Source organism: Hypomesus nipponensis, chromosome 14 (genome assembly GCF_054491055.1).
Source record: "Hypomesus nipponensis isolate SF chromosome 14, ASM5449105v1, whole genome shotgun sequence".
Taxonomy (NCBI): Eukaryota; Metazoa; Chordata; class Actinopteri; order Osmeriformes; family Osmeridae; genus Hypomesus; species Hypomesus nipponensis.
Window position 1 is genome coordinate 46,698 of NC_140374.1, and position 11,970 is coordinate 58,667.

An 11,970-nucleotide genomic window follows, 5' to 3' on the forward strand; every position below is an offset into this window, starting at 1 on the left:
CTGAACGGCTCTGAAAGCTGCTGGGCTCTGACGTCAATGCATTCCAGCTTGCTCTCCCTCCGGCCCATGGTGTGCCTTGCTGAGAGAGAGAGAGAGAGAGAGAGAGAGAGAGAGAGAGAGAGAGAGAGAGAGAGAGAGAGAGAGAGAGAGAGAGAGAGAGAGAGAGAGAGAGAGAGAGAGAGAGAGAGAGAGAGAGAGAGAGAGAGAGAGAGAGAGAGAGAGAGAGAGAGAGAGAGAGAGAGAGAGAGAGAGAGAGAGAGAGAGAGAGAGAGAGAGAGAGAGAGAGAGAGAGAGAGAGAGAGAGAGAGAGAGAGAGAGAGAGAGAGAGAGAGAGAGAGAGAGAGAGAGAGAGAGAGAGAGAGAGAGAGAGAGAGAGAGAGAGAGAGAGAGAGAGAGAAATAATACACTTATGCAACTAGTAAGCGCGTTTATGATTGAGTGGGCGGGGAAAAGCAAGACACATAATTAACCGTACGCATTCTTTACATATTTGCCTGGTCCTCTGGGCAATGAAAGGTTATGGGAGGGGTTAGATGTGCTCAGTGTGGGTTAGGGTTAGTCTTTAAATCCTTTAAATAGTCACCATTACTATGGTATACTTGAATTCGCTTCAAATGGTGAGTAATACTCTCAAATGAGTGTATGAGTGCAATACTATAATCCCGAGGACACAGGAGTACTGTTTAAACAGACAACTTTCTATAGCCTACAACTATAAGGCGAGTGAATGCTTCTATTGAATGTTAAGAATGGAACAAATGAAACGATTGAAGGAACAACCCACGTGCCCTGGTCAGGACAGTTAGCACTGCAACAACACTTCCTGTTTGCATTCCCATCACTGTGTGTGTCTGCTCGTGTAGGGTTATGGTAACCCTAATTTATGAGTTAATTGTATATGTGATTTGTTTGGATATTGTTCTGATATTGTTCTGTTTGGATATTGTTCTGACCTAAACGTTTAATAATTTTTGTGTCAATAAAATAACTAACTAGTTGTTAGTTAGTGCGTGTGAGTTTGTATGTGTCTGTCTCAAAACACGCGCGGGCAAATGCACACACGCATGCATACACACACGCACTCACTTTCCGTAAGTTTCAAACTTGGTTTCCCTTTGGAACACCGCAGCGTCATCTACCGGTTGTATTTAAGGACAGGCTATCTTAAATTCGCGTTTGCAAATGCAGCAATGTCATTTATCGTCTAAGGTAATTCAAGGTAGGCTATATGATAAATATAATTGGGCAAAACACGATATTATATTCGGTGACTTAGCTCTTCCAAAATTGTAGACCATATCTTATGAGTCAGTCTACAGAACCCTCATATAATGCTACATCGTACACGTGAAACTTGTACTAGTTAAGTTTTCGTTTTTTCAATTACGTAATGTTCCACTATGCCAGGTAGAATTCCAGGTAGAAAGTGAAAGCAAGTTTCCAAAACATTTCGCCACTCGACGTCATGAACTGATCCGGAAGTATATGTAGGCTATTCCTTGTGGTTGTAATACGGTTGTCTAGTAGGAGTTATTGACTTGGATCCAAAGTAGAAGGTAGAGAGTCCTGCTGGTTCCTTGGTTTCTGGGTCAATTAGACATTAATATCATGTTTTTCGCGATCCGTCGCTTTGTCCCTCGTATGTCCCGTCTTGCACAATGCCGTTTTATCAACAAAGGACAGTCGTTGAAAGTAAGAATGTTTGAGGTAGCGTATATACTCTCATCTGTGCATATAGCACAACATCATATTGAATTCCAGTGCTCTGCGTGCGCGTGTGTGTGACAGAATTGTGGGTTGGAGCGCGTGGTTTCTGCTTTTCGATCAGTGTGTGGCGAAGATGGGGTCTCCTTGAGCCAAGCTGTAAGAGAGCAACATGGGAGAGACGAGTCAGTACACAGGTGAGCTCGCCTGTCTGTCTGCCTGGATGCTCTTCAATCTTACCTCACCCAATTCCTGTTTTCGCAAATTATAACTTTAGGTACATCCCTCTCTGTACTTTTGTATTTGATGTAGCCTAGTTGTTGTTGTACGTAAGACATGTTGTTTCTGTACTAGGCATTGAACTGTACTAGGCAGTAGAGACTACTGTTATCAACACGTCCTTGTTTGACTTTAGTTGAGGAATTGAGATCTTACTGATATATTATATTTTTGTTCGCCATACATTAATAAGATTGCTATTGTAATCAAGATGTTATTGTTGCTATTCTTAAGCAATTGAGATGTAATTGTTGCATGGTGATGTTACCAGTGGGTAGTAAATACAGACTGCACCTGGACCAAAATACTGTAGAACTCTACTATACTAATGTATACAATCAAACAATACCAGTGTATAGATCTCTGCTATACTAGTGTAAAGAACCATACTATACGAGTATATAGAACCATTCTATACCAGTGTATAGATCTCTGCTATACTAGTGTATAGGACCAAACTATACCAGTGTAACCATACTATATTAATGTATAGATCTCTGCTAGTGTCTAGATGTGTAACACAGTGTCTGTGTTGTTTGTATCAGATGTGTAACAGTGTCTGTGTTGTGTGTATCAAATGTGTAACAGTGTCTGTGTTGTGTGTATCAGATGTGTAACAGTGTCTGTGTCGTGTGTATCAGATGTGTAACAGTGTCTGTGTTGTGTGTAAATGACAAAATGTGTGTATCAGATGTGTAACAGTGTCTGTGTTGTGTGTATCAGATGTGTAACAGTGTCTTTGTTGTGTGTATCAGATGTGTAACAGTGTCTGTGTTGTGTGTATCAGATGTGTAACAGTGTCTGTGTCGTGTGTAAATGACTAAATGTGTGTATCAGATGTGTAACAGTGTCTGTGTCGTGTGTATCAGATGTGTAACAGTGTCTGTGTTGTGTGTATCAGATGTGTAACAGTGTCTGTGTTGTGTGTAAATGACTAAATGACTAAATGTGTGTATCAGATGTGTAACAGTGTCTGTCGTGTGTATCAGATGTGTAACAGTGTCTGTGTCGTGTGTATCAGATGTGTAACAGTGTCTGTGTCATGTCAGGTGCTGTCCTCCTGACGTGGTGGTGTGGCCACGGTCAGTGGAGGAGGTCAGTGCTCTTGCCAAGATCTGCCACCATCACTGCCTTCCCATCATCCCCTTCGGCACTGGGACAGGTCTGGAAGGTGGTGTCGGAGCTCTGAAGGTGGGAGGATGTCTGACAACTCTGATGTAAACGCTGCTGGTACATGTGTGAGCAGTGAGCATGTATGTGAGTATGTGTGTCTCTCTGTAAGGGCGGAGTGTGTTTCAGCCTGAGGAACATGGACAGTGTGCTGGACCTCCATGAGGAAGACTTTGATGTAACGGTGGAGCCAGGTGTGACACGCAAAGCCCTCAACTCCTACCTGAGAGACACGGGTCTGTGGTTCCCTGTGGGTGAGCAAGCTGTCTTAGCTGCCTCAGACTTCCCAAAGCGCTCTCTCTCTCTCTCTCTCTCTCTCTGTCTCTGTCTCTGTCTCTCACTCTCTCTCTTAACAAAAATATAGTAGCTAGCTTGTACCATCTTAGCCATCACCACCTTTTCATGGGTTTATTCTAAAACCAACAATTCAAACAAGGACACTAAACGCTAACAAATACAACTAGCTAGCTGCACATAGTTTCCCCAGTGAAGAAACCAATGCAGTGATGTCATTTATGTAGCTGTCTTGCCCGTTGAAAAGCAAACCGGTTCTAAAAAGTTTTGCAAGCTGAACCAACTGCAAACCAGCACTAGCAACATCCCTGAACTAGAACCAGGTTAGTTTAGGTGGAAAGGGAGTATCTGTGTCTCACCCGGAAGGTTGTCTGGTCTTTCCCAAATCAGAAGCCCTGGGTTGATGCCGCGGTCCGGGCCAATCTGAGAGGCCGCACTGTCGCCTTTAACTCTGGGGACCCTGATGAGTACAGGATGGCCAGATACGACCTTCTGAAGGCCATCAAAGCAGCGAAAAGGGCTTACAGGACCAAGGTGGAGTCCAGCTACCATGGCTCTGACTCCAGGCGCATGTGGAGCGGACTTAAAGCCATTAAAGATTACAAAGGGAGAGGCTCCAGTGAGACCCAGTCCTCTGTCCTACTGCCAGACGAGCTGAACTCCTTCTACCCTCGCTTTGAGAGGGACAGTGACCCCCCTGCAGTGGAGTTACCTGAAGGCCAAGCCAGTGGTGTGCCTACACTAACTGTAGCCGAGGTGAGGCTGTGCTTTAAGAAGATCAACCCTCGCAAGGCACCTGGCCCAGACGGCATATCAGGTAGGGCCCTCAGGGGCTTCGCTGACCAGCTGGCAGGGGTCTTCAGTGACATCTTCAACCTCTCCCTCAACCTGTCTGTACTCCCCACCTGCTTCAAGAGGACCACCATTATCCCTGCGCCCAAGAACACCAAGGTCACATGTTTGAACGACTATAGCCCGATAGCACTGACCTCTGTCATCATAAAGTTCTTCGAGCAGCTAGTCAAATCATTCATCTGCTCCTCGCTGCCCCCCACCCTTGACCCTATGCAGTTTGCATAGCGGTCCAACAGGTCTACAGACAATGCCATCGCTCTGACTATGCACACCGCTCTCTCCCACTTGGACAAGGGGAATACGTATGTGAGGATGCTGTTCATTGACTACAACTCAGCATTCAACACCATCATCCCCTCCAGACTGGTCTCCAAGCTTGTGGACCTGGGACTAAGCACCTCCCTCTGCAAGTGGATCTTCCACTTTCTGACAGGGAGGCCACAAGTGGTGAGAATCGGTGACCGCACCTCATCCGTACTGATCACCAACACAGGCACCCCCCAAGGCTGTGTGCTCAGCCCTCCTGTTCTCCTTGTTTACTCACGACTGTGCGGCAACGCACAGCTCCAACCTCCTTGTTAAGTTTGCTGACGACACAACCATCGTGGGCCTCATCTCTGACAGTGACAAGTCAGCCTACAGAGAGGAGGTTGACATCCTAACATCATGGTGTCAGGACAATAACCTCTCTCTCAACATCAGCAAGACTAAGGAGATTATTGTGGACTATAGGAGGTGGCAGGAGGAGGAGCATGCACCCCTACTCATCAACGGATCTGAAGTGGAGAAGGTCAGCTGCTTCATGTTCCTTGGGGTGAACATCAGCAACGACTTCACCTGGTCTGTTCACACGGACAAGGTGGTCAAAGCAGCCCGTAAACGCCTCTACTTCCTGAGGAGACTGAAGAAGTTTGGTTTGGACTCTGTCATCGTCACTAACTTTTACAGATGCACTATAGAGAGCATTCTGACTGGTTGCATTACAGTGTGGTATGGGAGCTGCACAGACAAGGACCGCAAGGCCTTATGAAGTGTGGTCCGTTCTACTGAACTCATCATCGGCATGAAGCTCCCAGCCCTACAGGACACCTACCACACACGTTGCCTCAGGAAAGCTGGCAGTATTCTAAGAGACTGTTACCACCCATCCTTCAGTTTCTTTACGCCGTTGCCTTCTGGCAGGCGTTACCGCAGCATCCGGTCAGACTGGACAACAGTTTCTACCCAAGGGCCATCAGGTTTCTGAATGGACACTGATATGAACATTGATTCACTGCACACTAGTCACTTAAACACTGTCACTTTCAGCCTCACTGTACTTCGCCATCAGGCTCCTGTATGGTCATTGACTTAGTCACTGATCTGCAATTTTGCACTATTGTACTGTACTCCACCTAGGTTTTAAAGGTTATAGGGTTGTAATCGGTTTTATGTGCATTTAGGGTCAGTATAGTGTATTTTTTTATTGTTATCTGTATATTTAGGAAGTTTTAGTATTAGGGTTAGTATAGTTGATTATTTATTGCTATCTGTATATTTAGGAATTTTCACTTATTTAAGCTCAGTATATATGTCAATTATGTTCTTTGTACTTATATGTTATGTTATGCCAGGTGCTTGCGTTGTCTTGTCTTAAGAATTTCAGTGCCCAGTCTGACCTTGTGTTGTTCTGTGTACCTGACAAATAAAATACTTGAACTTGACTTGAACTCACTCAGAACCATGCTCAGATGATATCAGTATCAGTTTTACAAAGGCCTTTGTTCCTTCTTTCACCTGCTCAGATCCTGGTGCAGATGCATCTCTGTGTGGCATGGCAGCCACCAGTGCCTCGGGCACCAACGCTGTGCGCTACGGCACCATGAAGGAGAACGTGTTGAACCTGGAGGTGGTTCTGGCTGACGGCTCCATCCTCCACACCGCAGGGCAACGCCGCAGGCCCAGGTAGAGGAGGAGGAGGAGGAGGAGAGGAGGTTGAGGAGGAGAGGTCAAGGAGAGGAGGCGGTGAGGAGGTTGAGGAGAGGTTTAGGAGGGTAAGATGAGAGGAGGAGGGTGAGGACGAGGAAGATTGTTTAGAAGGAGAGGCTGAGGAGATTGAGGACAGAGGTTGAGGAAAAGAAGGGGAGGAGGATGGTTGAGGAGAGGAGGAGGGGGAGGATTGATGTTTGAGGAGTAAACAAGAGGAACTTGATTAGCCTTCAGCAGAGAAGTAGCAGATCGGTCTACCTGTCTTTTCTATACTCTGTACCAGCCTCTCTGCAAATTTAAAACCTTAGATGGAAGGGCCTTCTCATGCACTGCTCCTAAACTGTGGAACTTCCTGTTTCAATCAGAAATGTTCCTTTGCTTTTCCACTTTAAGAAGTTGTTTAAAATGTATTTTTTAAATCAGGTTTTTAAATGGTTTTTGTGTCTGTTTTTATTGTTATTGTATATCATGTTTTTATGATGATTATTTTAACTGTACTGTAGTGCTATGAGTGCAAGAAAGGCGCTTTACAAATAAAATATTATAATATTATCATTATTACCTGTCTGACTGGTCTGCCTACCTGTCTGTCTGTCTGTCTGTCTGTCTGTCTGCCTGTCTACCTGTCTGTCTGCCTGTCTGTTTACTTGTCTGCCTGTCTATCTGTTTGTCTCTGTCAGGAAGACGTCTGCAGGCTACAACCTGACCAACCTGTTTGTGGGCTCTGAGGGCACGCTGGGGGTCATCACCAAGGCAACCCTGCGTCTCTACGGTGTCCCTGAGGCTGTGGTGTCGGCCGTGTGCTCCTTCCCCTCTGTCCAGGCTGCTGTGGACAGCACGGTGCAGGTTCTGCAGGCAGGGGTGCCCATCGCTCGCATTGGTAAGGAGGGACAGGGGGTGGAGCTAAGGGTAGGTGAGGAAGGGTAGGTGAGGAGGGGTAGGGATGGGATAGAGTTAGGGTAGGTGAGGAGGAGTAGGGATGGGATAGAGTTAGGGTAGGTGAGGAGGGGAAGGGGTGGAGCTAGGGGTAGGTGAGGAGGAGTAGGGATGGGATAGAGTTAGGGTAGGTGAGGAGGGGTAGGGGTGGAGCTAGGGGTAGGTGAGGAGGAGTAGGTGAGGAAGGGGTAGGTAGGGGTAGTTGAAGTAAGGAGGGATAGGGTGGGATTAGGGGTGGGTAAGCAAGGTTAGGGGTAGGTAAAGAGTAATGGGTAAAGGGTAGGGGATAGGCATAGGAACGGGGGATGAAGTTAGTGTGTGTATGTGTGTGTGTGTGTCCACCAGAGTTCCTGGATGACGTGATGATAGCAGCATGTAACCGGTTCAGCTCCCTCTCCTACCCTGTCTGCCCCACTCTCTTCCTGGAGTTCCACGGAACTGAGAAGAGCCTGGAGGAGCAGGTGACCTCCACAGGTGTGGGTGTGTTTGGGTGTGTGTCGGTGTGTATAAATATAAATATAGGGCCCTATTTTAACAATCTGAAACACAAGTATCAAAACGCAAAGCGCAAGTAACTTTATGGGTGGGACTCTGGCGCGGTTGCTATTTTGCCGGCAGGATAAGTCAAGTCAATTTTATTGATCCCACTAGGGAAAATTTGCTTGTAGACAGGTATTAAAACACATTCAATCCATAATAAAATACTACATAAACAGCATACCTGACACCACACAAGACAGCACACAATACATTACAATACAGTACAAGGATCACTTAATATTGGGAGGGAGTCAGGTGGTTTAGCGGGTAGAGCATCGGGCTAGTAATCTGAAGGTTGCCAGTTCGATTCCCGGCGCATGGTGCATATGTTGTGTCCTTGGTGAAGGCACTTCACCCTACTTGCCTTAGGGAGAATGTCCCTGTACTTACTGTAAGTCGCTCTGGATAAGAGTGTCTGCTAAATGACTAAATGTAAATGTAATTATTGAAAACCCAGAATACATTCCCTCCATAAAAACTTCATGCTATTAATTTATGCACATTAAGCCTCCCAAGAGCAAAACAAACAAAAGAGTACCCAAATCTTTTTGTTCTGTGTGTGGGAGCTCCATACCATCTTCCTGAAGGCAAGAGCTCAAACTCCCCCTTCAGGGGATGGTCAGTAGAAGCCAATATGGCCTGGGTCTTCCTTGCGACCTGCCGAACATAAAGCTCAGAGAGCTGGACTTGGTTTACCCCAATGACTTTACTGGCCACTCTGACAAGCTGATCAAGCCTGTTCTTATTAGCCAACACACAATACATTGCGCCTGACTTTGCGCCTGGCGCAAATCTAAAATGGGTTGGTCCGAAGTAGCTACATTACTGTGTGTGGTTGGGCGTCATGTGCAATAAACCAATCAGAGCGTCATCTTACATTCCCTTTAAGAGCAGCGCTTGTTCCATGGCGGATTGCTATTATAACGGCAGATTTTCCAGGCGCACCTCAGGGGCCTGTTCTCCATATGTCGCTAACTTAGTTAGCTGGATTTGATTGTGGACAGTATGCCATGATCTTGGATTGTTCGGTTAGGGTTAGTTAACTTACTTGTCCAAGGTTTGTAGCTTGACCAAGGAGAGTTTGTAATGATCCAGAATTTAATTTCAGCGAGGCCAGGTTTGTAGTGGATAAAGTTGAGGAAACAGTGGCTGAAATGTTTGGTGCAGACATAGAAAACTTTGGGAAGTTGTGTCGGCGCATTTCTAGCGAAAATAAAATTACGATGCTGGTTGTGCAGAGGCTCGGATGAAGGAACTAAAAAAATAACTTTTGTTTTGATTTGTACATCCAAACACAGAGCAACTATTATGCTTCGTTCGTTTTGCTAGCCATGATGTCTCTCCAGGAAAAAACGATATTGCACTTGCCTTTGCACGATTGTAGCTCAGTTTGTCATGGGCGGGCCAGATTATCTGGGCGGGCAAAGCAGAGAGAGGGGGGGTAACCGTCCTCCTTGTGACATCACTAGGAGGAGATTTTCAAACAGAGCAATTGAGTCTTCATTTTCTCAAAGGCGGAGAACAACACCCAGGGCTTGGTTTACACCTATCGAAAATTCTAGCCACTGGGGGACCAAAGGCGGGCTAGGGGAACTCATATTAATGTTAAATAACTTCCTAAAGTTAAGTTTTCATGTCATGTGACTTTTAAAATAGAATCTGAATAAGCGCCATTGACTTTAGACTACGTTTTTCCAGGTCAGTGGCCGAATTGTTTTTCTGAAACGGCAAAATAGCACCAGGGAACGTTAGCGCCGGAACACGCCTCCTTTTTTCGCTGATTGCCCCCGGGAGGACCAAGTAATTCCCTAATTTACCGAAGTGCATCTGTGGAGGGAAAAGTCCACTTTGCGTCAAATGCACACTAGGAATGATACTTGCGTCATTGACAAAGTAAATTGCGCTGGATGCAAGATAGGGCCCATAGTGTGTGTGTATATGTGTGTGTATATACTGTTTAGGTGTGTGTATATACTTTATGTTGTATGTATGTGTCTGTAATATGTGTGTGTGATCAGAGGAGATTGTCCAGGAGAACGGGGGGTCAGGTTTCAGCTGGGCGCGGGACCCAGAGACACGAGGACGTCTGTGGAAGGCTCGGCACGACGCCTGGTACGCTGCCCTGGCTCTGAGACCAGGCTGCAAGGTGGGCCTTCACCTGGGCTGTCTGGCTGTCTGGGGTATGGGCCCTCACCTGACCTGTCTGGGGTATGGGCCCTCACCTGACCTGTCTAGGGTTAGGGTTGTGTATGTGGGGGGATCTGTTGGTGTGTATGGAGCTACTGTGTTTTCTGTGTGTGTGTGATGACTGTGTGTGTGTGTGTGTGTTGACATACTGTAATGAACTATGCACTGTGTGTGTGTGTGTGTGTGTGCAGGCATACTCCACAGATGTGTGTGTGCCTCTGTCCCACCTCCCTCAGATCATCGTGGACACCAAAAGGGACCTGATCCAGAACCACCTCACAGGTCACAAAAACACGACACCTACACCCCCCCACACACACACACACATATACACACACAAATGTACACACACACCCCACACATGTACACCCACACATATACACCCACAAACGTACACACACACACCCCACACGTACACACACACCCCACACATATACACCCACACCCCACACATACAGTAAATACACCTACAGGCACACATATACACCCACATGTATACACACACACCCACACATACACATGCACACACACACCCACATATACACACTACATGCACACACACAGACACACATGGGAGAGACGGAGTGTGTGTGTGTCTCTTGCAGGGCCAATTGCAGGTCATGTGGGGGATGGGAATTTCCACTGTATCATGGTGCTGGACCCAGAGGATCAGGATGAGGTGGAGAGAGTTCACCTCTTCACTGACAGACTCGCCAGGTAGGCTTCTCTCTCTCTTCTTCTGTGTCTTTTTCTTTCCCTCTCCTCTTATAATCCTTCCATGACTCTCTCTGCCACCCCCCGTCCCAGCACACTCTCTCCCAGTGACTTCCCTAACATGGACCACATTCATACAGTAGATAGATAGAACAACATTTCGTTCTTATGTGCACGTAGCTGTACTGTTGAATGAAAATAAAAACTATATCTATCTACTGTATGAATGTGGTACATGGTTGGATTAACTACATATATTCTCCTCCTCTGCCCCCTCCTCCTCTGCCCCCCTCCTCCTCCTCCTCTGCCCCCCTCCTCCTCTTCTGCCCCCTCCTCCACCCCCAGGCGTGCTCTGGCCCTGGATGGCAGCTGTACTGGGGAACACGGTGTAGGTTTGGGGAAGCGTGTTCTGCTGAGGGAAGAGGTGGGGCCCCAGGCCATGGAGGTCATGCAGGGCCTCAAGGCTTCCCTGGACCCCAAGAACTTGATGAATCCTGGGAAGGTCCTGTAGCCTGCTGCGTTTCCAGTATGGCCTCCTGTTCTCTGCTCTGTTTGGCCCATGACCCAGTCATGATCATGTGATACGCTCTCTGGTAACTGTCTGTTCTAACGCAATGGTTAAATATCTGAGACCAGATGGAACCAGATGAGCTAGGAACACCATTACACATTATTTTACATTGTACCAGCGAAATATATTTTAATCTAATGTATTAAATTAAATTGTGTTTTCTATTGAGCTACAGGCCAGATGGCTAGACTTGTCTACTCTTAATGAAGCAGCAATGTGGTATTATGTGAGTTTATAACAGGTGCAAGCCAGGGAGGGTTCACTTGAGCATGCCATACAGTAAATAGCACTGACACATGCAGTACATCTCCCAGCCACCAGACATCAGTAGTGTGATGTTTTGTGTTTCTGTCATAAGCACCAAGAATATAACAGTTAATGTATCCGTTTTTTTTTTATCCCTTAAAATGAGAAGATGCTTATTTGTATAGATAAAACCAGTTTATTTATTGATTGTATGGGACTTAATAAATGAATTTAGATTAAATTACTTTCTATGCTTCACTTGGGTGGAGTGCTGGTACACAACGAGTATGTAGTGCAAAAAATAATTTTGATGAAATAAATAAGTCCTCTTCATAAGTTTCTCTCCTCTTGAAATTCCCAGTCCAAACCCGATTTTACATCCTTTAAAGTGCAGGAAGCCAACCAGGATGGAGACACATAGCAGTGTGTTGTGTAGTGAGGAACTGTAGGGTGCTGGGAGGGTTAGTGTATAGTGAGGAGCTGTAGGGTGCTGGGAGGGTTAGTGT

General features: G+C 46.3%; 1 protein-coding gene across 3 annotated transcripts; it reads left to right on the plus strand.

Annotated features, from left to right (window-relative positions):
• Positions 1-1,441: 1,441 nt before the first annotated feature.
• ldhd (lactate dehydrogenase D) lies at positions 1,442-11,800 on the plus strand. 3 transcript variants are annotated; one of them, XM_084672768.1, is made up of 11 exons: positions 1,472-1,692; positions 1,789-1,901; positions 3,033-3,174; positions 3,266-3,407; positions 6,087-6,246; positions 6,951-7,150; positions 7,552-7,680; positions 9,765-9,892; positions 10,170-10,215; positions 10,539-10,650; positions 10,993-11,800. In XM_084672768.1, exons 1-11 carry the CDS (start codon positions 1,609-1,611, stop codon positions 11,156-11,158), a joined length of 1,422 nt encoding a protein of 473 aa, XP_084528894.1. In that variant the 5' UTR covers positions 1,472-1,608; the 3' UTR covers positions 11,159-11,800. The 3 variants fall into 3 exon arrangements, with proteins under 3 accessions (XP_084528895.1, XP_084528894.1, XP_084528893.1); XM_084672767.1 differs by having other exon boundaries at positions 1,476-1,692; positions 10,125-10,215; XM_084672769.1 differs by lacking the exon at positions 10,993-11,800 and having other exon boundaries at positions 1,442-1,692; positions 9,765-9,954; positions 10,125-10,215; positions 10,539-10,651.
• The last annotated feature ends 170 nt before the right edge of the window (positions 11,801-11,970 follow it).

Bases quoted from the DNA above. Each gene is read 5' to 3' on its own strand.
- ldhd (XM_084672767.1), top strand. From the start codon at position 1,609: ATGTTTTTCGCGATCCGTCGCTTTGTCCCTCGTATGTCCCGTCTTGCA. The intron at 1,693-1,788 runs GTAAGAATGTTT...TGTGTGTGACAG, and splicing joins ACAAAGGACAGTCGTTGAAA to AATTGTGGGTTGGAGCGCGT. The intron at 6,247-6,950 runs GTAGAGGAGGAG...TGTCTCTGTCAG, and splicing joins GGGCAACGCCGCAGGCCCAG to GAAGACGTCTGCAGGCTACA.